At 39.3% G+C, this 27,952-nt stretch overlaps 1 protein-coding gene across 1 annotated transcript; it reads right to left on the bottom strand.

Moving 5' to 3' along the window:
• Positions 1–110: 110 nt before the first annotated feature.
• On the bottom strand, positions 111–27,952 carry LOC148518789 (cytochrome P450 2C23-like). Its single transcript, XM_088477113.1, has 9 exons — positions 27,419–27,952; positions 26,679–26,841; positions 23,798–23,947; positions 13,459–13,619; positions 12,718–12,894; positions 12,204–12,345; positions 3,778–3,965; positions 2,424–2,565; positions 111–478 (listed from the first exon to the last, which is right to left on the bottom strand). The coding sequence occupies exons 1-9, from the start codon at positions 27,596–27,598 to the stop codon at positions 297–299; spliced, it is 1,485 nt and encodes a 494-aa protein (XP_088333239.1). The 5' UTR covers positions 27,599–27,952; the 3' UTR covers positions 111–296.

Below are 27,952 nucleotides of genomic sequence, written 5' to 3'. Positions count from 1 at the left end.
TCTAAAATAAATAATATAAATATATACATTGGCCAAATTGTCTAAAATGTATTCAGTGTAAATTGCTTTAGAAAACAAAACAACACCACAATAATCTAATTGTGTTGTATATCTTTATTTTATCAAGTTACTCGCTTTAGAAGTAATTTGTGTTCATGAAATTTGGAACAGGAAATACATTTTGCCATTAAATTATTAAGAACATCATCAGAGAGGAATGGAAAGTCGTACAAAGTCTTTAAGCTTTCATATTTTATTTTGGTGTGTCAGTGGATGTAATATACAGTAATACTTGCTCAGCGAGGGACAACAAGTATCTCATAGGGCCTTGGTCGAGTGCCATTAGTCTTTGGTTCTGGTGTTATATTTATGTCTTTCTTATCCACTGTTGGCTTCAATGTCAACTTTTGCAGTATAGTGGTGAGGAAGAGGTAGAGCTCCATCCGAGCCAGACCCTCCCCCAAACACATACGTTTTCCTGGGGAGACAGAATGAAATATAAGTTGTACAGATTTAGATGAGGAAAATGGTGCATACCTGTAACAATTTAAAAGCAGACTTTTAGTATTATTTTATGAAACTGATTAAAAATGGGCTGTTCTGTACAAATGTCTACATTTTTTGCATACCAGTTAATTTTCTAAGGTAAGGTAAACAGTAGACAATGTATAACAATAAAATAGTGTCCTACGGGACAATAATTATACTTTAAATAAAGAGTATATTTTGCTTCATTGAGTGTTAAACCTTTGAAAAGCATCTATGATACCAAGAGCCCCAAGAGGGTAGGGCAGTGGTTCCCAAACTGTGCGCCATGACACCCTGGGGTTCCTCAGGGCACTGGCAGGGGTGCCTCAGGTTGGTGGTCCAGCACCAAATCAAATTATTTATGGTCAATGTATTGTAAATATGTGGACAAACAAAAGTGCAAACCTGTCCATCACCACATAACTGAACCTAAGAATGACAGTTAAGCACCATTTACATTGTTTACTACTTTACTTCATTTTATTCTGAATTTCTAAATAACAAACTTAAACTTAAGGGTGCCGTGAAAACAATTCTGATACTCTAGGGCACCGTGATTCAAAAAAGTTTGAGAACCACTGGGGTAGGGAGCTGTTCATACTACACAAGCCTGCCAAGGAAATTTAGCAACACTCACAAGATGGTGTGACTAAGCCCATTTTAGATATGTGGACCACTTTGCACTTGTGCAATATATACAGATGGTTTCCTCTATTTAAAAAAGGATGTGGCCACTACCCCACATTCTTTGGCACACCCCATAAGTGGCAACACCTAAAATATCTACTGGTGGCTCTATAGGAATGATTTTACTTTATTCAGGCCATTTACAAAGATAGCATCATAAATACTTGGAAACATACTGTATAATTGTACCTACTTATAATGCTCATAAATGTCCTAGGTCAAAATATACAAACCTGACCTTATAATTTGTATGCATGTCACCACATTGCTCTAAGAGGCATATCTATCAACTTTCACCTCCATGCCATATGCACACCCTGAACTGCCATCAGACGGTTAGGGGTATATTTACTAAAGTGAGAGTTTTTAGAGATGGAGATGTTGCCCATAGTCAACAATCAGATTCCAGCTATTATCTTCTAGAAGCTGCTAGTTAAATGTTAAGTAGAATCTGATTGGTTTCTATGGGCAACATTTCAATTTCTAAAAACCCACATATTAGTAAATATACCCCTTACAGTCAGTACTAATGTACTGGGATTAGACTGATGTGTGGACCTTTCATTGCTGATGATCCAAGCCACAAACTGCTTCTTATTCTCAGAAAGCCATGTGTATGTGATTAAAAAGCAGTTCACAGATAGGATCACTGATGCAGGATGCTCCCTGTTAGATAATTATTAGCATTACCAGCAGAGCCGGATTGATATGGGAGTATAGGGTTTGCATGACCTGCCATCTCCGTCCCTCAGGGGGCTTTAGTCTAACACACATCTACTACCTCTTTTCTCAGTCTGTTCCCACCCTCCAGCTCTCCTTCTCTATTTTGCTTCTCCCTTTGCTACCATTTGGCTGTAGTATTTACATAGTAATAGATACACTCAGAAGTAACTTCACTCATACTAACCTCAGTTGTACCTTTGCCTCCTTGTCAGTTGTACCTGTTCCCCCTTCCCTCTCTTGACTATTAACAACTTCATCATCTGTCCCTCTACTCTCTTTACAAGTCTCATGCATGGTAAATCAATTAATTTGTATTTTATATTTTCTTTTTTTTCTCATTAATTTTGGCATGATATATTATAATATTTATTATAATATATTTGAACTGTTATGAGACATCAAAATCAGTATTGCCATAATGCACTCACATTTTCACTATATAGCTATTTATAACTCAAATAGTATAAATTATAACATGATTGTACCTGCAGAAAATGGCATGAATGCATCATTCTTCTTAAAGCCACCATTTTCATCAAGAAAGTGTCCAGGAAAAAACTTGTCTGGGGTCTTGAACTGTTTGGGGTCTTTCAGGACAGAGGTCAGGACTGGAAAAACCATGGTTCCCTGAAAATATTTTTTTATTTATTATGTTTTTCCACTTTGATCATAGACAAAGCATATGGCAATGTGGACATTCCAGGGCTTAGAGGGTTCAAGATTTGTTGGTGACCAATAAAAAATATCAAAGGAAAATATGGAAAATGTTAGATTTGGGCAAAATCAAGAGAGGAAAATAATTAATTATAGATAGTCAAAAACAACTTATTATTATTATTATTATTATTATTATTATTATTATTATTACACTTTTCTCCAGTAGGACTCCACACACTTTACATATAATATTAGCATAATATGGAGGTTTAGATTTAAACCATGAATATAATACAGAGGTTTATATTTTCATGATATATAGAACTATAAACATAATACAGAAGTATGGCTGCTCCATGGGTCATTAGATGCAAGATGTTTCATCCTACCCATGAACGATCTAGGTGAGGCAATCATTTTAGCTGCATAGCATAGAATTACACTAAGCAGAATATGCAATGTCTGGAATAGATGACACGCAATAGGAGATATAAAAATTCTAGGCAAGATCCTTACAAATTCATCAGACCCATGGATTGTTTAATCTACACCAGTGGTGTCAAACTTGTACCTTTCAGCTTTTGTGGGACTACATATCCCAGAATGTCTTGGCACAGTTTTAGCAGGCCCTAATAGCAAAACTGTGGCACTGCATGCTGGGATGTGTAGTTCCTCTGCAGCTGGAGGGCCCGAGTTTGACACCACTGATCTACACAATAGAGTACCAGGTGAGGCAGCCATGTTGAGCGCACTACCTTACTCACAATGTGTTATATGCAATACATGGAAATAAGACATACTGTACAATGATAAAATTAACACTGACTAAAAACATACCCATTGTTCATACTGCCATTAAAAGTACTACTAGATGGCACACTACATAGGTTACAGTGGGTAGCATGAGCAATTTTTAAAAATGGAACATGCAGTGGGAAATTAAAGACAAAAGAAAAATAACAGTACTGTAGGTTGAAGTGTGTGGAGATACTGGGTAAATGGGATTGGGAAGAAGTGGGACAGGGAAACGGATGGTAGAGCAGGGAGTACATGATTCGGCAAAGCATTTGATATAGTGAACATACTGTAGAAGTACAAGTTACAGTAGAATGGATATATACTGTAACAGAGACGCCATTTAATTATCTAACCATTTCTTCACATTGTCTCTTGCAAAATTACCTTTGGAATGTGATATCCCCTGAAGGTTGTGTCTTCACTGGTTGCATGAGCCACTCCTGCAGGGACAATATCGGCAAATCTCTGTATCTCATGAATAACAGCGTCGGTGTATGGCATCTTACTCCTGTCCTCCACTGATGGGCAGCGATCTCTGCCTATTACTTTGTCTATTTCCTCATGGATCTTCTCTGAAACATACATTCACATTTATGGAACAGTGATAAGTAAGACTTTTATTCCTGTTTACTTTTTGTCTTTTTTTATACTTTAATCATTATTGAAGTGCGAATATTAAAAACTTATACTGTTAGTAGGTTACAGAGGGCCGTTTTTACAGTTTTGTATTTTGGTAAAATTGACAAACAAAATTAAACACATTTTCTGAAATGTCATCCTTTGGAGAGTGAAAAAATGTGGAATTAAAAATAAGGTATAGAACGCTGGATGTGAATTTAGACATTATTGTACAGCACATGTAGAGAAAGAGATAGAGTTACCCTGGGCATGTACATACAATCTATATTCAAAGAGAAGAAAAATTGTAAAGACTCTAGGGGGTAAATTTACTAAAGTATCTGAATCTGAGTGGTTGCTATGGGCAACATCACTTTTAAAACTCACCTCTAAAATCTCTCACTTTAGTAAATTTACCCCTAGTAGTTCAATTATTTAATCTGAAATATTGGAAAGAGGAAGCCCAATTTGTCCCACATCAAACAAAAAAATAATTTGTAACTGTAAAATTAGTGTCATATAAAGCATGTTTCATTTAATCAAAATAACAGAAAACATGTAAATAAAACCAATCCATATAAACATAAGCACATAACAAATATATCACAAATAGTGCACAGTAGCATATAAAAAAATGCTTAAATTCTACATGTCAGTCACAGCTCATTAAATCACACAGGTTAACACTAGCAATGTAACATAACTTTAGAACTGCAAAATGGCTAATATAGTGTGTATGAAGTATTACACATTCATGTAGACCAATTAGAGCAAAGTCTAGCACAATTACTGCTCTGGACAGTAGCTGCCTAACCTTTCAATGTATTAGACTTTTAGACAATTAGCACATGGTAAATTCTATAAAAGAATATTCTTTAATCTAATGGAGAACTAAACATCATGTTCTCCAGACTAATAGCCAAAGTACTATCTGATGGCACATGGAGTAGGAACATGAGCAAACACGCCTACATTCTACCTATAGTATGACTCAAGGTTAACAAGAACACTACAAAACCCACAAGAATACCAACAGCCTCAAGGACAGGAGGATTATTAGCACAAGCAGCACTTTCTTAGACCTACATCTTTGTCATTACATCCTGGGTCTACCATGCTACCCAAAAGAAAACTCAGATATTCTATGTAAATTTCATAACATAAATTACAGGCAAACAATCTCCTTGTCATGCTCATGTAGATTTACTCTACATGAGCATTTATCACAGAATGGGCATTGAAGCAAACAAATATTTTCTAGATATGGAAGGAAGCAGTGACTTCTGCAAACTCCTTTTTGGTCTACAGGAATTTGTTCTCAGTTAGAACTATTTAACGGTCTGTGACCATTTCTACCTGCAAACAAGAACATCAGCTTGTGTGCCCACATATGCAAACCTCTTCTTAGGCTGGTTGGAATAGGGAAGAGTTTTTAGTAGGAAGAGTAAAAGATTCTCGGAGCATATGGTATCATGGTTATAATATGTAGATGATATAATCATCATCTGGGAAGAAGATATGGATCTCACCCTGACAATTATTTAACTGAACATAAATGAACTTAAGCAAAAGGTCAAGCATATCTGTAACAGTGCCTTACCTTTCCTGGACTTTGATATCTATAAAACCACTGATAGTATGTTACCATTGAATTACACAGCAAGGAGACAGCCACAAATAGTCCATTACACCAAAACAGCTCATACTGTATCTCCTCCTAACATTTAAATATATTCCAAAAGATGAATTTTTAAGTCTCAAAAGAAATTGCTAAAATGATGCATTCTATGAAATGTTATGAGCTGGCGTTAATACTTGAAGAACAAGGTTATAGTAAAAGATCAATGAAAATTGCCTAAATAAGCTACAATGCAAATAAAAAGAGAATCCCTCATCTTTTCCAACAAACCTAAAAGGAATGAACAGAATTAGATTAGATTTGTAGGTAATTTCTACACAGTGTTGGAAAATTCTTCTACTTGATGAGGATCATCCCAAGAACCTAGATCAAAATGTATCAATCAGTTGGGTAAGAACCAAAAACCTAAGAGACCACTTAAAAGTCACCCCGTGAAGAACCTACATAGAACACCTAAACTCACCAGCTCTTTCCCATGTTTTACATACAAAAGCCTGTTCCTTCATGACAGACACCAATACAGTAAAGAACACTCGGGAGGCCCGTCCGCTTCTACCATCCATTTTACTACCACCCGCTACTACTATCCCCTTATGACAAGTCTGTCGGCCCTCTCCTACCCCCCACGGATGCACAATATAAGTAAGTGACAGTAGGCTCGGACTGGGCTCCATAGTCACCACTCCCTATCTGCATTACCCCCTGATCCCTCCATACTGACCACTACCTATCTGCACTACCTCCCTGACCCCTCCTTACTCACCACTACCTATCTGCACTACCTCCCTGATCCCTCCATACTCCCCACTATCTATCTGCACTACATCCCTGATCCCTCCATACTCCCCACTATCTATCTGCACTACATCCCTGATCCTCCATACTCACCACTACCTATCTGCACTACCTCCCAGATCCCTCCATACTCACCAATACCTATCTGCACTACCTCCCTGATCCCTCCATACTCCCCAGTATCTATCTGCACTACCTCCCTGATCCCTCCATACTCACCACTACCTATCTGCACTACATCCCTGATCCCTCCATACTCACCAGTACCTATCTGCACTACCTCCCTGACCCCTCCATACACACCACTACCTCTCTGCACTACATCCCTGATCCCTCCATACTCACCACTACCTCTCTGCACTACCTCCCTGATCCCTCCATACTCACCACTACCTGTCTGCACTACCTCCCTGATCCCTCCATACTCCCCACTACCTATCTGTACTACCTCCCTGATCCCTCCATACTCACCACTACCTATCTGCACTACCTCCCTGACCCCTCCATACTCACTACTACCTATCTGCATTACCCCCTGATCCCTCCATACTCACCACTACCTATCTGCACTACATCCCTGACCCCTCCTTACTCACCACTACCTATCTGTACTACATCCTTGATCCCTCCATATTTACCACTTCCTTTCTGCACTACTCTTCTTAGCCCTACTTACCAAACACTATCTCCCTGCACTACCTACCTGACTCCTCCACACTCACTACCACCTACCTACACTATCCCCAGATCACTCCTTACCAACCACTATCTCTCTCAACTAGCTACCTGACCCCTACATACTCACCACTACCTAACTGCACTACCTCCCTGACCCCTCCATACTCACCACTACCTATCTGCACTACATCCCTGATCCCTCCATACTCACCACTACCTATCTGCACTACCTCCCTGACTCCTCCATACTAACCACTACCTATCTGCACTACCTCCTGACCCCTCCATACTCACCTCTACATCCCTGACCCCTCCATACTCACCTCTACCTCCCTGATCCCTCCATACTCACCACTACCTATCTGCACTACCCCCTGATCCCTCCATATTTACCACTTCTTTTCTGCACTACTCTTCTTAGCGCTACTTACCAAACACTATCTCCCTGCACTACCTACCTGACTCCTCCACTCACCACCACCTACCTACACTATCCCCCAGATCACTCCTTACAAACCACTATCTCTCTGCACTAGCTACCTGACCCCTTCATACTCACTACTACCTATCTGCACTATTCCCTTGACCCATCCATACCAAACACTGCACTGCCTACATGACCCCTGATACCCGCCACAATCTTCCATACCATATAACTTACTGCCATGCACAGGATTAGATTACTGACCTCTCCCATTAATAGAGAGAGAGAGTTTTATAGTATTCTATTTTTATTATATAAAAATAGAAGACTATAAAATATTCCCATTGTAGCTGGCCACACCCCCTCCAGTAAATGGCCAAACCCCTTTCTGGGCCTCTATTATTGCATTCCCCTGTGGGTCCTTCGTGCTCCAGTTCACCACTGAGAAAGAGGCAAGGGCCCACCATCCGGCTCATGCCCTCTCACGCTATCTCCTACCTATGCTGCCATGGCTGGCCTGTGCAAGAAAGTTTGCCTTGTTGTGAGCCAGAGCATGTGACCACGCCCCTGAAGGAGGAGCCATGTCATGTGAGGGCTAGACTGAGGAGCAGCCAGAACAGAAGGAGATAAGATAAGTATGCTACTCATATTGCATTATTGCATGTCAGATTTCATGTTGCGGATGTGGGGAGTGGGACTGGCTAGGGCTGCTTTGTTCATTGGTTACTTTCTCTCATTGATTAAGATATTTATTTATTTAGCTGTAAGATAATCCTTCACAATGTTATGTCATTATGTTAATTATGTTGCCTATTTGTTCTTTTTGAAATTTCTGGCTGTGTGAGTCTCATTTATAAGGCATGGGAAAATTACTTGAGTGCATTTGTCACCTATACTGTGCCTCCATCATTTTGTGAGCATGATGGCAGAACCTCTGTCTTTGATCTGTGCTGTTGTGGGGGGTAGAAGGGGATTGTGGCAGGGGTGGCTGCCTATTTTGTCAGTCCTGGGCCCCACAATTTCTGATGGCAGCCCTGGATGAAATATACATATACAGTCCTATACTGCATTAGCACTGCACAACATATGTCACAAATATTCTACTGTTCTACTGCAATTGCATCTCTCCTAATATGGTACCATATGTTAGTCCATTAATAATCTTCTAAATTCCGGTGTTTGACCTGATACCTATTAACATTGATTGGCCCTTTAACCACTTGCCTGGCATGGACGGAATTTACAGTCCACAACAGGCAGTTCTTTATCTGTACTGGACGTAAAATTTAATCCAGACAGATAAACATGAGGGCTGCTGCAGGAAGAGAATCTTCCCGCAGCTGCTGCTCTCAGAGGGACCTTTCGGACCCTCTGCTTACCGGCAACCTCTCCCCCTCTGTCTGCTGTGCTGCCGATCACTGCTGATCGGCCAGCAAAGAAGTACCCCCTACCCAGTGCCTGCAGAACTGAGCAGCTTCTGGAGAAAAGTAAGTTAACCCCCCCTCACGCCCCTGACATACCTGATTCCAGTATCCAGTGTCAAATTGAATGTTGCGATGGTCACGATGTTTCTGATGTTCCGATGGTGGTTCCGATGTTCAGTTATTTAAAAAACAGATTTTTTAAAAAAATAATCTTAATTTTTTTTTTTTTTATGAAACCATTTTGGATAAGTTAAAATGGATGTTCCTCACCTAATTCACTCATTAAAAAAAATTACAATTTTGGAGCCGTTTTTGGGAAAAAAATTGTCAGTTAAGTGTTTAAATCCTCTTAGCCCCTGCTACTGTCCATGAAGGAAAACCAACCCATCAGCTTGTTTATTCTTCCATGAACCCCAGTATCTTAATCAATATCCAAGCAATCATTAGTGGTTAGGTCTGTGGACCACTATTGCTGCAGTCATGCCAAACAGCCCTTGTTGATGCAGCAGGTCCCATGTGACTTTGGCTGGCTCTGAGCATCTCTTTTGAGTCTTTGCACCCGAAAATTATTTTTAATCTCAATGCAATGCAACAAAACCTCTTCTTGAGACTGCACTGATTAATTTCACATGCTACACTTATATGTCTGTGTGTGATTGAGTTTTATTGTATTGAAATGTGACAAAGATGCATTTTTGGGCAAAAAAGTTGTGAAAAATATGGTACACCAATTTACGTTGCTCAGTCATTCCGCATAGTGTATTGAGGCTCAGTGTATGAGGACACATGAATTGGATAGTAAATGACATGAAAAAAGTAATGTGGTCTAGCAAATCATGTTTTCAATTACACCTTGAAGATGGTAGGCTGAGTATATGAAAACAGCGGAATGAAATTATGGATCCTTCTTGCATCATCATGACCCTTGAGGCTGGCAGAGGCAATGTTGTGGAGATGCAGTTCATCTTATATAGAGTAGTATTCTCCTCAAAACATACTGACAATTTGTAGAATACATGTCCAGAAGAATTTAAACTGTATTAAGGGCAAAAGGTGGCCCAACACATTTCTAACCTTATGGTCATAATAAATATGTGCAGTTCAGTTTTCCTGAAAACCAAAACATACCCGAACTTTGGGCTTTCAAGTCAAATCAAGTATCCGGCTCGGATCCCTTTTGGGGTTCCAAGTAGAATCGAGCCGCAGCTCGGGTATGCTGTAAATTCATAAATCAGATTTAAAAACTGAATCTCGGTTTTGGATTGCATGTAAACAGGTCCAAAACCAAGTAATCCAAAACCAAAACAGAAAAGAACCAAACACTTGAGGGTGGTTTTGCCAAAGCCAAAACACATCGGTCTGCACAGATCTCTAATAATAAATTGGTCACTTGGTGTAAAATGTACATGAGAGCTTATCTGACTTCTTATGATTTTCTACACCGCTGTACAAAGTTATTCGCTTACATAAAATGTCTTTCACATTTGTCACTTTGTGCTCTTTTAACTTATCACTATTTGCGAAAGAACAATTTTGTTTGATCAGTTATTGTTATATTTGTATTTTGTTCAAGTCTCATATTTTACATCTAGTAATTATGGGGATGCTGACTACACAATTCGTAATACTCTACATAATACACTACAGTAAAAAACCTGTCATGCCCGGCTCCGAGGAATCCCATACTGAGGGTTTGAAAGCTGAGGTCTCGGGTTTAGGGAGAAATTGGAGATGAGAGGCCTGGATGTACGTTCTCCTCATCCACAAGTATCGGACGTTGACAAGACCTGACCAAAGGTGCGGAGTCTAACCTGCTGGAAGGTGTTCACCAGTGACCCCTCCAAGTGGGATATTGGTTTAGCTGCTCCTGGCAAGCAGGTCACGGTCCTTTGGTCAGGTATCTGATACAGATTGGAAATGGAGAGAGGTACACTGTTATGGCCCTAGGTACATACTTAGGATAAGTACTAATACCTATTATGTACCTTACAGAGTGTGCACAGTGGAGATTGATACGAGTATCAGTGTGAGAATGACAAGGGAGAGAGTCCACTAAGGAGTAGTATACTGGTGGCACTGAAGGAGGGTGGTACAGTGGTTGCACCAGGTTGGTATAGATACGATGTGTGAATCCCGATGCACCAGCAAGTGGTTCCAGAGTGGTACCTAGTTATGAGGATAGAGTACCTAATGTGCGAATCCAGACATACAGGAGGATGGTTAAGAAGCTGCACCCAGTTGTGTGTACTGAGTACACAATGTGCGAATCCAGATGCACTAGAGAATGGTTGGGTATCTGCACCGAGTTGTATGTGCTGAGTACACAATGTGCAAATCCATATGCACTAGAGGATGGTTTGACGGCTGTCCCCAGTTGTGAGTACAAAGTACACAACGTGTGATTCCAGACACACAGGAGGATGATTTGGATACTGTACCCAGGTGTGTACTGAGTACATAATGTGCGAATACAGATGCACCAGAGGATGGTTTGGTAGCTGCACCCGGTTGTGAGTACTGAGTACACCATGTGCAAATCCAGAAGCACAGGAAGATGGTATAGTGGAGATACAAGAAATAAATTTGAGAATGAGGAACAGGAACCTGGAACAGAATGACAACTAGCAAACACCATAAGTGATGACGCTGCACAGGCAACTTCCTGGTGTCCAGAGTCTAGTTATATACCCTAAGGTAGCAGTTCATTGGAGAACAGCGTCAGCTGATCGAGACCACGCTACGGGTTAAAGGCACAGTCAGGAGGGAAAGACTGTCATGGCGGCATCCATGATGGTTACCTCAGCAGCCAAGACACAGAGCTGCACATGGAAGTCCAAGAGCACCTAAGGTAAAATCCTCAGTGCGTCACCCTCCGCTGCAGCTGACATCTGACCACACAGGAAGTCAGGGGTAGCCGGTTCTGAAGTGAGTAACGGCTGATCCTAGGCTGAACCCTGACAAAACCTATATAAATAAACACATAAATAAATATCAGTTAAATGTTTTCAGGCTCTGCTTCTCTACTCCAACCCAAGAGAATGACAAAAGCTACGTTCAAGAATAAGGACCAGTACAGATATTTTTTATACAGTAGCAAGAACATTTATGGTAGAGTATTACCCACATTGGCTAATTTAATTGGTTGTGTCTCCTTTTTTTGCCCATAACCAGTCAATGTTTCTAAAGAATAACTCACTGTTTCTGGAAACAAGAAGCAATATTACATTGTTACCTTGTATCTCAGGGTATTTGAGCAGAATCAGGCAGCCATATCTCAATGTCAAACTTGTAGTTTCTGTCCCAGCAATAAAAAGGTCAGTTACTGCAGTCTGTAAGTTCATATCATGAAATTCTGTGTTTGGGGTATTTTTTTCCTAGAAGATAAATTTATTATTTTATTAGCAGTTAAATAAAAACATAACATCTTTCCACTATTTGAAGAAGCAGTGTGTTATTATACTTTGGGCCAAATGTAATAGGGTGAGAGTTTAGAAAATGTGAGAGTTTAGCAGTAAGCTCTCACACTGTTTAAACTCGCTGAATGTAATGGAGTCCAAGAACAGGCAAACTCACATTTTTTAGACTAAAAAAACTCACGATTTAAACTCTCATCCAAATGTTTTCACAATTTGAAGATAAAACTCAACTAATGTGAGAGTTTACAGATAAACTGTCATATTTTCTAAACTCTCACTCTATTACAGTTGGCCCTTTATTTATATTCCAAAAACTTTTCCCCAATTCACCTCTTCCATCTTCATGAGGAAACAGTCTATGTAGTCTCGTGGGCACTCCTTATCCAGAGTGTATCGGTGAGATCTCACCATGTCCATTATAAAGTCCTTCAGTTTTTGAACAGTTGGGAAAATGTTCTGGTGAGGCCCAGGGACATAGCTCATCAAGGTGGGGAACATAGTAAAAAGCTAAAAAAAAGTAACATTGAGAAAATAAAATTGAAAATGTATATTTTTCTAAGGACATAACCTTATAAAGTCCCTTACTAAAGGTTCCCAAAAGCTCACTGGTTAACTAATTGCTGCATTTATGAATGATTTTTACCTCAATATCATAGTGTACTAGCTTTATATGGCACAATTGGATAGATTGAGCTTATTTTGTGACTATATTATATATGTTTTGTATAGGGATAATTTCAATAAATTTAGGGCCTGATGCTGCATTAAAAAAAAATAAATCTAAAAATAGCATATATTTATGCCTATAAGCTTTGTAAGATTACCTCCTTGGCTTACACAGCCTGGCCAACCGATTTCACAATAGTGATCATAAGCAGCGTCTACAGACGCTGCATTTGGATCGCAAATGCATGCAGAAGGCATCTATTTCCCACAGACACCTCCTGATGTATTTGTATTTAAATTGGACTGTATTGTACAGTCACTTCCTTGTAGCTCTGTTATACCGTGCATATCAGAATCAGGACTGGTATGCTTCCATTAGGTTCTCAATTGTTTCTTCATATTTACCTGACCCGTAGCAGAGTTTATTAGCCGGTCAATATCTTTAACATATGACAAGAGGGTCAGGAATTTCTTGTCCTCATATTCAAATCTTTCGCCAAATACAATGGAGCAAATGACATTGGAAACAGCCAATCTCAGTAGATATGATGGGTCAAATGGAGTGCCTGTTATTTTGTAAAGAAGACCAGTCTTTGATTTAAAAATACAAATTAATAGCAACATTAGAAATAGCATAAAGAGATACATTTTAAAAAAGGAATGACCAAGTAATTACTATATCAGGCCCTGGTTAAGGTCGTGTTTCTAGAGCTGCTGCATTAGATGAGGCTAGTCAACCTCAGGGAATAATGGTAAACAAAATATATATACAGCACTAAAACTCTAAATTGACAAGTGAGTACATGAGATGGAATGGATTATACAAGGTTTAAATAATAATAAATGTTGCTCATATCTGATGGAAAAAAAGTTAACATAGTATAGATATATAAAAACAGTATCAATTACTGATGTGCATATGGGACAATAAACAAATAAAAAGGATTTTGACACCTGTTCCTAGTGTGGCCTCTTGAAATGCTGGAATAGGTTGTAATATCACCTTATTACATGTCACCTTATTACATAGACCTTTTTTGTGGATGGAGTAGCTGAATGTGTGACAAAAACTGCCAAAATAATCCAGTTGATGTTGATAAATCCAAGGCTCGGTTCAGGTGTACCACGATAAAATAAAAGTCCAATACAGATGCTTCCTGATGTGTTTTCCTGTGTGTCCCACAGCTTTTTCAAAGGATAATGATCTGTGCTTGTAGTGGGATTTATATACCCTAACCAATATGTCTTCTAATTAGAATGAAATATATAATAGAAGGCAAAACTATCTTATTAGGTGGGATTCACCACTAGAAACATATAACAACCAACTAGAACTACAGCTAAGAGATGAGTTCCATAAATTAGAGGACTTAATGAGATTAGAAACTAGACATTGGCTGGATAGCACCAACTTAAAGATGTATATAGATTAAAAAATCATACCAAGAGGGTTAAGAATTTCAAAGCCTTCTATATTCAATGGAGATAGAGAGTTCCAAGAAAAAATGGATACCGCCCTAGACCAATGTTTGTTTGTACTTATGGAGTTAGATATTCTATATAGAACTAATAAAACACAAGAAGTACAGAAAGAGATTGAAATCTTAAAAACTAAATTGGAGCCACTCAGCCATTTGAAAGAATATCAGGAAAGAGATAAAACTGTTATGGAAAAAAATCACCAAATTAGAACTGACCCTGATTAATAATAAATGCATCAAATTTAAACTTGATGTAGAAGATTACAACAATGGACAAATAAGATCATAAAAGCCAAAAAATCTGAATACATTTTCAAGACCATATGGCATATTAAGATCCAGGAACTATGAGAGAAGTATCTTACCTTCTAGTTCCTATACTTTAAAACAAGACTATAGAGAAAATCATAGGAGGACAGTGGGGAGACAGAAAGTCCTCTCTGATCACCACCTTACCCCCATCTATAAGAGGAACCAACAGGATACATATCAAGAATCAAATCAACTTAGAGATATATCTAAAAGGTATGGGTGCTAGACCAAAATAATTCAACCAATCAGATTCTTTTATAGAATCACAGCAAAAAAGAATACACCAAGAGTCCCACAAAAATCAAAGTTGGGATTTTGGTACACCAAAAAGATGAATAAGTTTAAGCATAGAGGGAGACGAGGAGGGAAGAAGCAAAAATCATGAGCATATTTAATTTATCCCCAAAGAAACTGACTGATAGTGAATTATCACTCTTATCAAAAGGTTTAAAACTCTCTTCCTCCACTCCTTCAGATATCTTCAACCTCTTTTTTGAACTAAATAGATTTATTAGATCATTGTGCAGAAAACACTTCTTCACCCAAAGTAAGATCATTAAAGAAGGCGAATAGTAATTTCCAATTCTTTTAGATCAGGATGATGAACCAGCCATTCAAGTTCTTTCTGATCTTCTTAATGAGAACAGTCCAGAAACATTAGGAAAGACTGCAAACTTATTTGATATCAACAAAGACAACAAAGTTAAGATCTGAGTTTTATCCTATTAAACACAAAGGCACCATCACAGAATGGTTCTATAAAGCAACTCTTGAAGATTTAAAACAATTATGTACCCAGAAACAAAAATAATAGAACTAAATGGGAAAAACAAGCAATTCGAAAATCTAATGGAGGATACAAATATTATAAAAAAAGAGGTGGACAAAGGAGGTGGTTTAGTTATTCAAAATAAAGAGGACTACATACAAGAGGCAGTGAGGCAACTAAACAACACAAATTTCTATGTTAACTAGAGAGTGATCCGAAGATGCAGCGATTGATGGGGTTATATCTAAGGAAGAATTTAGATTTTTGTTTTCACCTCACCCTGTGGTTCCTATTCATTACCATCTTCCAAAAATCCACAACTGCACCCCTGAGCCACCCTATTATTTCCGGCATTCATTCTTTCACCTCAAATCCTTAGTTTTATGTAGATTCGTTTTTACAGACTCATGTCTCTCTGTTGAGGTCACATATCAAAGATACGACTCTTTTCCTAAAAATTATCCAAGAAGTACAATGGAAAAAAACATATGCATTTCTGACTATGGACGTATCAAGTCTATACATCAACATTCCTCATGAACTGGGTGTTGGCGCTATAGCGTCCCAACTTAGATTAGATAGAGATCTCTCAGAGAGAAATGGGGTTTTCATATTGGATTCCATTTCTTTCATTTTGAAACACAATTATTTTTTATTCCTGGACACTTTTTATTTATAGGTGATGGGAACAGTGGGACCAGGTTCGCGCCTCTACATGGGTCACTTTGAGGACACCCATGTGTGGGGTAGCAAGATCGGCTGACACCTGGCCCTCTATAGCCATTACATAGATGATCTTTTTATTATTTGGGATGGGCCTGAAAGCAGTGTCACTGAGTTTGTTTCTCACCTTAATTCCAACCCTTTTAATTTACAAGTCACACACACCTTTCACACCACTTCAATCAATTTCCTAGATATAACCCTGGAAATCAAAGATGAAAAAATAACTACCTCTAATTATATTAAAGAAGTGGGCACTAATGCCTATTTACTCTTCAAAAGTGCTCATTGGCCATCATGAAAGAAAAATTCTCCTAAAGAACAACTATTCCACTTATGGAGAAATTGTAATGATCTTGACACTTTTAACAATCAAGCTACAGACATGATGGAATCTTTTCTAGCACGTGGCTACCCAGAGTCTTTAGTACAAGCATCATTTGAGGAAGTTAAATGTCATGAAAGGAAAAGCCTACTAGATAAAACTAGGAAAATTAAGAAAAATCAAAAGATGACAGACCAAACTCTAGCTATCATTTCTACATACAATAGCCAGTTTCAAGATACTAAGAAAATAATGCTTAAAAATTATGATATTTTAAAACAGGACAATACTCTAGGTACTCTAATACTTTACAAACCTAAGTTTACCTTCAAAATGAATAAATATATTAGCCCCAAGCCACTCAATTTAGAGTTTTAGCACTGTATATATATTTTGTTTAAAGAGATACATGTGCGTACAAAATATATTCCACATAGTGGTATATTCAGACAACCACCACTTATTAGCTAAGCCCAACAGCTTAATTTTAATTACTTAGTATAGATTATAAATATTTACTTCTTCAGCACTGTGTGTATTTCTTCTTTTACGTCTTTTCAGAAAAGAAATACATAAAACTAAAAAGAAAACTTACAATAGTATATTACTTTTAAACATATAGAGGCACATTTAATAAAATATGCTGTGTGCCCCACAAAACTAAGCATTTTGTTCCTCGTGAATGTATTAATTCTAATAGCAATAGACAAGGGTTCCTATAAGAGCCAGTCCCAGCAATCAGCAAGAAGTAAAATGATAATGTTCTCGATCACTTTACTTTTATCTAAGGACCCCCTTTGCGACTTCTGCAGGTGCATGGCTTTCCAGCCGTGCAGACAGCAAAAGCTGCAAGCACTTCTGGACTACCTGCAGACCACAGGACAAGGTTTGCAGGGTAATCCAAGCTCCCACCAGTGCGTATAAAAATCCCTATTACGTCACCATAGTAATGTAGCTTAGGCGGTGATTCCTATACATTGGAAATCCTCATTCCCCCCACTCTTAATTAATGGTACCCCTAGATGGAATTTTTTATGACTATAGAAGATCTCATTATTTCAAGTGCAGACATATTCACTGAGTATTGTGCAACCTGGTTAGTATGGTTAGAGTTTAAGGATTCAGATTGCTACAAAAAGTATGCTATACACTCTTCCCCAAATGCTGATTGTTCTTAACTTATTGTATTTCTTTGTATGAGCCTAGAGTGCCTTGCTGATGTTCCTCACCATTCCTTTATATGACTATTTTAGATCTCTCTTATACCCGGCCATGTATTCCACTCCCTGTCCTCTCCTTCCCTTCCCGCTATCTGTTATTTCCCTGGTTTCTTTGTACCCCAATGTTTAAAACTTTGTTTTGTAATACATTTGTTGGATATTTATTGTCCTTCATTTAATTGGTCTTGTTCCATTAATGTTGATGTTCTCATGACTTGTTGATGATGTATGTTGTTTTTAATTCATGTACTGCATCTCATTTTCAATGAAAAAAAACAGTTAACATAAAAAATAAATAGGCCACATATTGAGAAACCATATTAAGAAACCCGATGGTTTGCATACATCTAGTATGGTAGGATGCCTATCCATGCTTAGATCCTTTCTGCAATGTGCAAAATGGGTTCTACGTCCATGTCTACAGTACCCGCTAAGCCGCAGCTAAATTGATAGGCTATGGCCATTTGGGGGCGGGGCAGCACTGGGCAGCTTTCTCACCTGCAGCGTGAACATGCAGGCCATGCTGATTAACCTTAGGGTTACTCGGATGGCTGATGTTCATGTTAGTGATCTGATGCTGCGTTCTTGGATGCAACAATAGATCACAGAAGCAAGCATCTATTATCACAAGACGCCTCCTGCTGTATTTGCATAATGAAGCAGTAGCAGGTGCTACTGCTCTGTGTCTATCTCTGAATCACTCCCTTAGGAAGAAATTGAGAGGAGCAAGTGGGAAAATTAAGAGTCTATTTATTATAGGTCATCTATTTACAAGTACAATATTAATATAGAAGGGTTGTGAGCTCTCCCTCCCAGAAGATGGCGGATGTCACATCACTTTCTTCCTACCCACTGGCACTCACATTCCACTGCTCTAATGCAGCTCTTTCAGGTGACAGGTATTCTGCACATGGTAACTTCAAGGGTTATGCTGTTTGGTTTACTAGCATACTGTATTATCCTGATCAGTGCCCTTTGTGCAATGCAGGTGTGAGAACATTCTTAGTTCACATATTTTGAAGGGATCTGAATAGACACAAGGAGGCTGGAGGTGGGCAGACACTGGGGGACTGAGGAGACACAATTTAGGAGAGACACACAGAGGCTAGAGCTGGGGAGACACTGATGGTCTAAAGAGACACAATGAGGCAGGAGCTGGGGAGACAATGGGTTATTGGAGCGACACAAGGAGGCTGGAGCTGAGGAGACACTAAGGGACTGTGGAGACACAATGAGGCTGGAGCTGGGGAGACACTGAGGTGTTGGAGAGCCACAGGGAGGCTGTAGCTGGAGAGACCAAGTAAAAAGGTGAGGCTGGAGAGGCACAGGGAGGTGAGGCTGTAGGGACACAAGGGGAATGGAGCTACAGAGACATGGGGAATAAGGCTGAAGAGACATAAGGGGGCAGGAGAGACATGGAAGGATGAGGCTGAAGTGAACTGGGGGAAAAGGATGGAGATTATCCACAAGTTTCAGGATTAGAAGGAAAAGGCTCAGGGACAGTCATCTTCATTTAGGCACCAATTATAAAGAAACCCTCTTACTGATACAAATGCTACCAAATTAGCAAATACTTTTTAATCATATAAAATGATTTGATCAGGGAAGTTCACATTTTGCCATGCAACAACCTTCTGTTACTATTTATTATCTGACTGAACCACCGTTATATGATTATGACATTGCTTACTATTTATTCCTACACAAACAGGCATTTGCCAGACCATGTGATCGCCTACATGAATAGTGAATACCGACTGAAGACACCATTTGCCCAGGGAGGATCACTTTCTTCAAAGGTTCACCATTGCAGAGAAATCACCATATATGGAAGAAAGACTCTCACTTAGGATAAATTGCATAAATATCAGAAAAGATAAATTTGGCATATCAGGGGCAAACAAGCCTGACAGTAGAAAGCAAGTCCAGAGGATATCGGAAGCTGATTCCATGTTGGAAAATGGAGTCACTGCGCATATTATTAACAGGCGTGTATGCTCCTGATGTGCTAGTTTTGTAGCTGCTTTAGCATAAAGTTGTAATGCACCTGCAGCAAAAGACACAAGGAAGACAGCGGCTGCCTCCAACTCTGAATTAGGCCCTATGAGGAGGCAGTATCCCAAACCCACTCAACAGACCCTGCCCCCTCAACAGACCTGCTCCCATTAGGGCTGCTTCCAGAAATTATCTGGGCTGGTTTTTCATTCCAATCTGGCTTGTCCAAAAGGTTCAGGCTTCTCTACTACTCCTCCATGTACGTGACACACTCAAAAGGGATTCAAACTGACAACTTCCTGTAACTTCTCTGCATATGACAGCTGATCAGATGGCTGCTCCCCTGCCAGCCTGCCAAAGCCAATCATAAGTACACTGCTCCGAGCAACTTCCTATATGGCTGTTGCAACTGTAGTAGACATTTTCAGCTACCTGCACTCTAATGGCAGATGACCCAACTACACAGAGCTACCTCATGTCAGATTACCGCCGAGTGCCTGGGACTCCAAAACCACTGCAGCTGATGCCTGCCATACTGGGAAACAAGTACCTGCGCCCGGTAGCACCCTCTGCCACTCGAGACACAAGGGGGTGAGCACCTTCTTCATGCTAAATGTCAGTCTGCGAATAGCTCCTTTTATTCCTCTCTCAGTTCCTGCCCTTCATTCCCTGACAGGAACACAATCACTCCAAACTATATCACTCTGACTCTTTTTCTATAGTGTATGTGTTTCCCATATACTGGGGCACATCCTCACCATATAGAAAAAAGCACCATATAAATCTATATGTAAATATATGAAGTATACAAGCATACACATAAATTACCTCATACGTAAGGCAAATACATGAAATATATATATATTCCATAGACAAAAACCTTACAGTTTTACATGTCCCATGTGTGTATTCCACTGAGCACACAATTCTGTGAATTAGCAGTTCTACCATTTTGTGAGTGACAGCCATCTCATTCTGTGAGTGCTGAATCTGCAGTTAACCACAGGGTGTGATGGCATACCATATCTGTATTGAACAAGGAACACATCCATTAAGGCATCATCCTTAATGATCATAATTTCATTACTTTTTTTAGGTTGGGTAGCACAAATCTAGCAGTTTTTGTGAAATTTCAGATCATGTCTAAGAAGCCTTAATGGGACATGTAAAACCATAAGGTTTTTTGTCTATGGAATTTCATTGCTTTTTTATCATGTATTTACCATCAGAGTTCTGACGAGCAAACCGGGCAACCTGTAGGGCAGGAGGACAATAAATAGATAAAATAATGCAGGTGGAGGAGCATACAGCACACAGGTGTTTTAAGGGTGCAGATGGAGAGATGGCTGCGGGGGCAGGCTGCAAGTGTGTGGCAGTGACAGCAGTGGAGGTGCGGAGCAGTGGCAGCAAGAAGCGTGCACAGCAGCATCAGCAGGTGACAGAGGGACTCACTGGTGCTGGGCATGCACCTTAGAAAATCAAATCAATAAGACACAGATGCATGGACGTATCAGTGAGATCTATCCATGTATTGTTTTAAAAAATTAATGTGTAATATAAAAAAATAAATTACCTGGCTCCACAGCACAACCAGCATCAGGTTTTGGAGCCCCAGTGCTGGTTGTGCTAAACACAGGGAACAAATTACATAGGGGTTCCCTGTATTAAGCACAACCAGCACCAGGCTAATCAGAGCCAGTCTTGGTTGCCAAGATACAGGGGACGAGTGACGTGGGGGTCCTCTAGAAAAAAACTGAATTTTCCCATAGAGAAATCCCGAGGGGGTATGGTGTTTAAGGGGCTACACCTCAAAAGATATTGGAGGTACGGTACTGAAATTTGGCACAGACGGGTAGACCTGTCGCTCGGTGCTGCATGTCAAATTTCAGGGCAAAAACATAAAAAGTGAGGACTTGGGAGTAATTTAAATTTCCAACTGTCAGTATTTTCTGACATTCAATTAGGACCACTTTTCTGCTGTTCTCTATGGGGGATTTTTGGAAAGGCATAACAGGGTAGGTGGCAAATTTACTCTTTGGGTTTGATTTATTAGGCAGCTATTTTTCCAGGGTAGGTGCTTTTTGGGTTTAGGTAATTGAGAAAGTTATAGTTTTTAAACTATTACCTCAAGAATCCGCCATTATAGAGATAGGAAGTTTCAACTTGATGCATAGCCTCAGTAGGAGCCTCCATCAGGTGTACTCACTGTGGCTTCACTTGGGTGCACCAAGATGGCAGGTCAGTGTGGGTGGTAGTGGCAGTGGACTCGGGGGGAAGGAAGCAGCCCGTAAGCTGCGGCTGAACAAGGGGGATAGCAGGCATTAGCTGCTGCTGGGACTCATGGGTGTTAGCAGCGGTGGTGGGCCCAGGGGAGGTAGCAGCAGACTGATGCGGGCTTGGATCTGAACGATCTTGACAACTGTATTTAAATAAACACAGAAGCGACAGTGAGACCTGTCTCTGCTTCTGTGTTTGTTTTTTTTAAACACAGATGCAGGTATTATGGATATTCCAGATCTGAGCCTGCATCGGTATGCTGCTACCTCCCGTGGGTCCAAACGCCTGCTACAATGCCGCCCGCACTACCACTGCTAATGCCCACTACCGTCCCCGGTTCCCGGCCACAGCTAATGCCCGCTAACCTCTCCCTCCTCTCCCCTGCATCCTGGCCGCAGCAAACACCGGCTTCCTTCCCCCCAGCCCTCACTACCACTCGCAAAAGGCAGCCATCTTGCTGCAACCAAGTGAAGCTACTGTGAATACACCTGCTGAAGGCTCCTATTGCGGCTGTGCAAGGAATTGAATCTTCCTTTCTCTATAATGGCGGGTTTGTGAGGTAATAGTAAAAACTGTAACTTTCTCAATTACCTGAACCCCAAAAGGCCCTTTTCTGGAACAATGTCTACCTAATAAAACAAACCCCAAGTGTAAATATGCCCCGTACCTTGAGTTATGCCTTCCCAAAAATCTCCCATAGAGAACAGCAGAAAACTGGTCCTAATTAAGAATGTCAGAAAAAAAGTGACAGTTGGAGCTTAGATTACTCCAAAATCCTCATTTTTTTATGTTTTCTCTATGGAGATTTCCATTTTTTTCTATTCAGCCTTAATATAAGGGCACATCCATGCCCTTATAAAATATATATATATATATATATATATATATATATATATATATATATATATATCCAATAGTAGAGAGACTGGTGAGTGCTCTCTCTACTATTGGATATATGCTGGCTTTGCTTTGGGACTATGCCTGAGATAAATGCACCCCAGCAAGACTATGATGTTTTGTGAGTGCCATTCTGACTAAGGATCTATATATATATATATATATATATATATATATATATATATTGAGCTACAATACATACTTTTAACAACATTTACCACATGAGTTTTGTTCATAGGTTCATACATATATTTTTACCTCAACAATTGTACATACACTTATCTGTATACACAAAACACTTCAATACACTCTGCCAATCTTTAACCAAACATATTCCACCTTAGGGCACCTCATATATAATTTTATTAACTCAGTATTTCCTTTAACTCTTAATTAGGGTTACACAGCAAAAAGTAGCATATAATGTAATTCTACCTATACAAACTTATTACTCAAAATATATAAATTTAAATGTCTGACATAAGTTCTATGCATTTTTATTCACCTTGTAATCAGTGGGGTAAAATGAGTTATGACATATCCATAGACAAAATAGTCTTTTGGAATATTTTTTTTTTAGCTAGAGTAATAATACTGTATATTATATCATGACTTTAGGAGATTTATTATATCCTCTGTCAAAATAAAGGCCACTTGAATGGCTTTGGGGGAGGTATGAGAACTTATGTAAGATCAATGGATTGAATAAATTTGTGTCATCATTAAGTACTGTATCTCTACCCACCTTTGTTCTTCATAAATGTCTCCCCAAGACATCGAGCCTCCTCCTGGATCCTCTCCTCAATGCTTCTCTTTCCCATTCCAAAATTCCTCATAGTCATGACAGAGAAGCGACGCATTGTCTTCCACCTTTCCCCATTGCTCATGATGACCCCTAAAAATTGTGTTCTGTTACCTCCAATGATTGTATTTGCCAAGATTAATTGTATATCATAAGATAATAAAAAAAAACTTTCAAGTCACTCCTTTAGATGTACATGAAAAGCAGCGGTGGATGTCTGTGCATCTTTATGTATACTTATATCTATTTTAAGATAAAGCAACACATTTGTGCCGACCAACACACCATCTGGGAGCTATGATCATCATTGCAGGAACCCTGCTTAATCAATGACTGTTCAATATACATCAAGTGGTAAATATACTCAAGACAGTTTATATTGTTTAGATGATAAACTACAAATTAAGTGGTTGATATACTTGACTTTGGCCACGCTAATCCAGTGTTTTCACCTGTGAGAACATATGTTCCCATTGAATGTGAATCATTGTGCTATATCTTGTAATTGGAGCCTAATCAGCCTGAACTAATGCCCTGAGATCCTGTTAGGGCCATTTGTTACTGACTGTTGGTGTATAATTTTGTACATTTTTTTAAAAAAATGTATTAAAGCGTTATACTATAAAGCTATTGTGTTCACATGGTACCTTTTTTAATCTTAAAATAGATATTAGTATATTTAAAGATATACAAGCAACCAGTGCTGATTTTATACACCTCTTTGGTAGTTTATTGTATTTTTTGATGGCACTGACAACACCCTTAGCAGCTGCAGAGTGCTTACATACTGCATACAGCTCTTTGTGTTCTATAAAGTGTTGCTGAATAATGTGGTACACTACTCAATTACCATATTCAAAGAGTGCTCACCAGTTCCTTAGATTTTTCTTTGTTATTTCCCTTATGAAAACTGCTACACATTGTTTATTTCATGAGTAATCTCCAATGAGTGATCTCACCTTAATTTTTTTATGAGTGAATTATGTGAGGAACATCAATTCCAAAATGATTTCATAAAAATATATATATATATTTTTTTTTTTCCAAGATTTGTAAAGAAAAATGTTTTTCAAACATTGGAACCACCATTGAAACATTGGAAACATCATGACCATCACAACGTTCAATTTGACACCGGTTTCAGGCATCAAGTACACTAAGGTGGTGAGGGGGGAGATTAATTAACTTTTTCCCAGCGGCTGCTAATCTTTGCAGCTGCTGGGTGGTGGGTCCTGCTTTGCTGACCGATCAGCAGTGATTCTCTTCCTACAGCCACCCTCATATTTATCGGACTGGTTGAAATTTTGTGACCAGAGTAGATAAAGAACTGCCTGGTGTGGTCGGAAAATTGCAACCATGCCAGGCAAGTGGTTAACAGGCCTTTGTAGCTCACACGAACAGTCAGATATGAAAGCAAAGTTATTATGATGAGCTAAACATGAAAACAACATCAACTAACATTTCTACATAAAGGCTGGATTTCAACTTTCTTCTAAGGCAGAAAAATCATACTTTCGTTAACCTTCCAGAATTTTTCCCAAAAGTCATGGGATAGCACTATGTAAAGGTAATGGTAGAGGGTATCACTGTATGCTGACATTTTGGAAAAGCCCAGACCTGCATAAATTCTAATATGATATCTCGTGAATCAGGTTAAACACCGGCTAGGCTGCTCATGGCAAGGTGACATGAATTATCAGAGTTTGAACGAGGCATAATACTGAATGCCCAACAGATGGGACATTTAATTTCCAAAGTTGACATTCAACAATCCTTGATCTACAGCATCACATGAGTACTGAGAATACCACATGGAATGCATTACCACCCACCGTGGACAGTGTAGTGGCTGACCATGTGTGCTTAATGTTAGTAACCAGCGACATCTGGCCACAATTGTCCTTGGTAACAGGCAAGCATAACTGGTTCTTTAGCTTCTTTTGGATATGGTGCAGAAGACCCACCAGAGTGTCTCTGTTAACACTACTACACCAGACACAGTGCCTCACCTGAGCTCATGACATCGCTACTTGGACCCTGGCAGACTGGCATCATGAGGCACGGTCTGATGAGTCACAGGTCTAGATGTTTTGAGCTGATGGTAGGTTTTGGGTGTGGCACAGACCCCATGAGGCCATGGACCCCAGTTGTCAACAAGGCGCCATGCATGCTAGTGGTTGTTTCATAATGGTGTGGACAGTGTTCACCTGGCATGATTTGGGTCCACTAGACTACCTGAAAATGTCATTGGCTGGCAACTGCCACTTTGCATTGCTTGATGACCATTTGCAACCCATCATGTACTTCATGTACCCCCACAATGATGAAATAATCTAGCAGAATAATGCTAAATTGTCCAGAATTGGTTCGAGGAGCATTCATGTTCGCCCAACATGAGTCCAATCAAGCTTCATATCCTGATGGCATGGGTCAACATCCAGAGGGCTTCTGTCAAGTTGTGGATCCATGCCATGTTAAGTTGCTGCACTTCACAAGGCTACAGTATTATTATATGTAAATGATTTCGATATATTGACTTAAAACAACACAATTCATGAAACTTCATTAAATGATATTTTCATGTGAAAAAAATAACCTTAAAACTGTATTAGTCATTTTGAATGACTTGGTTTTTACCTTTGCAAGGGCTCTGGTGGCAGCTCTATGCAATATCCAATCAGAGCATCAATTGTAAATATTTCAGCTTCTCAGTGGTCCAACCATTCACACAACTCTCTGTAGCATAAATCTTTTTAATTAATGTTTCGCTACTTAGGTGGTAGTTCAGCTTTAAGTACTATTATTATCTGTTTAGCGATCATACCATAATCCTTAAAGAACACGTCTGTGAATTCCAATTTCGCTCTGGCACTGAACACATCACTGCGGTCAACAAGCGCCTCCTTCACAGCATCATAGCCAATTAGCATGACTGCAGGATTATTAGCGATGAAGATGGTGTACACAGGTCCATACTTCTCACCTAGCTTTAGAGAGACATATACATTGTATTAGAGTGGTTGTACTGTACTGTATGTTGCTTAGATACAAATCTAAGCTAAACATTTGGAATAAATGTCACACTCCAGAACTTGTCCAATTGGTAGAAATGTGCGTAAGCATCAACCATTCTCTCTGTCTATCAATGTCCTTAAATCCCATTGCACATACTTATAGAACATACAAAGGGGAATCCAAATAGCCAATTCAATGAGCAGAGTTTACCCCGCACATTAAACCACATGGGTGGACTTTTACTTTCAGGTTCAGGAGCTGTGTGGAAAAGTCAGCGAGAAAAGGCACCTGCGGGAGTTTAACACATGGGGAATAACCATTGATTCCGCACTCTAAGTCGAATAGCAAATATTAAAACCATTAAACCCTGGTTTACCATGTGGGAAAATTCTATTTCAAGGATATCATTTCTCCAAGCAGTGCAATCAATTAGCTGTGTGGAATATTCCATGGCCAATTGAATAGTATTAAAATATTGAGAGAGATAAACACTTACACCATTCCAGTTATCTGTTGTATTATAATAATGAAGTAAATGTCCCAACTTACCTTAACCAAAGATTGTGGAAATTCTGTGGTGCTGATCTGCATGATATTCCCCAGCAGGGGCAGAGGTGTGGGCCCCGGGGGCAGGTTCTTCTGTGTTATCTTATTCCACCATTTAAGAAGGTAAATAAGAAGAGTGACACCGGTAACCAGGAGAAGGGTCCCTGCTATACTAAGTGCCATTCTGAGCACAGCTCGATTACTGCAATGTCTCTGAGGGTGTGTCCCTCTGTGTTTGTTATAAGAAAAAACTTTTTCACTGAACTTCAGAACATTCCAAACAGCAAGTAATCATTAATGACAGGTTGGGCGTGTTTGTTATTGGTGCAGAGTTACAGTCATATTACATAAGGAATTGTAAATGCTGAGCAATCATATAAAGATTATTGAATGCCTTATGAGGTATACTATAAGGTTTATTGTCAGTTTTACAAAAAAATCAAGTATAATAAGAAATGCTCTATAGAATTAGCTTTCAAAGCAATATGGGAGAAATGACAGGAATGTTATCGTGCAGGGCTCAGGACAGATTTCAGT

Source organism: Taudactylus pleione, unplaced genomic scaffold (genome assembly GCF_031769625.1).
Source record: "Taudactylus pleione unplaced genomic scaffold, aTauple2 ptg000199l, whole genome shotgun sequence".
Classification (NCBI taxonomy): Eukaryota; Metazoa; Chordata; class Amphibia; order Anura; family Myobatrachidae; genus Taudactylus; species Taudactylus pleione.
The sequence above is the reverse complement of the archived record's forward strand: the minus strand, read 5'-3'. Positions and strand labels throughout refer to the sequence as shown.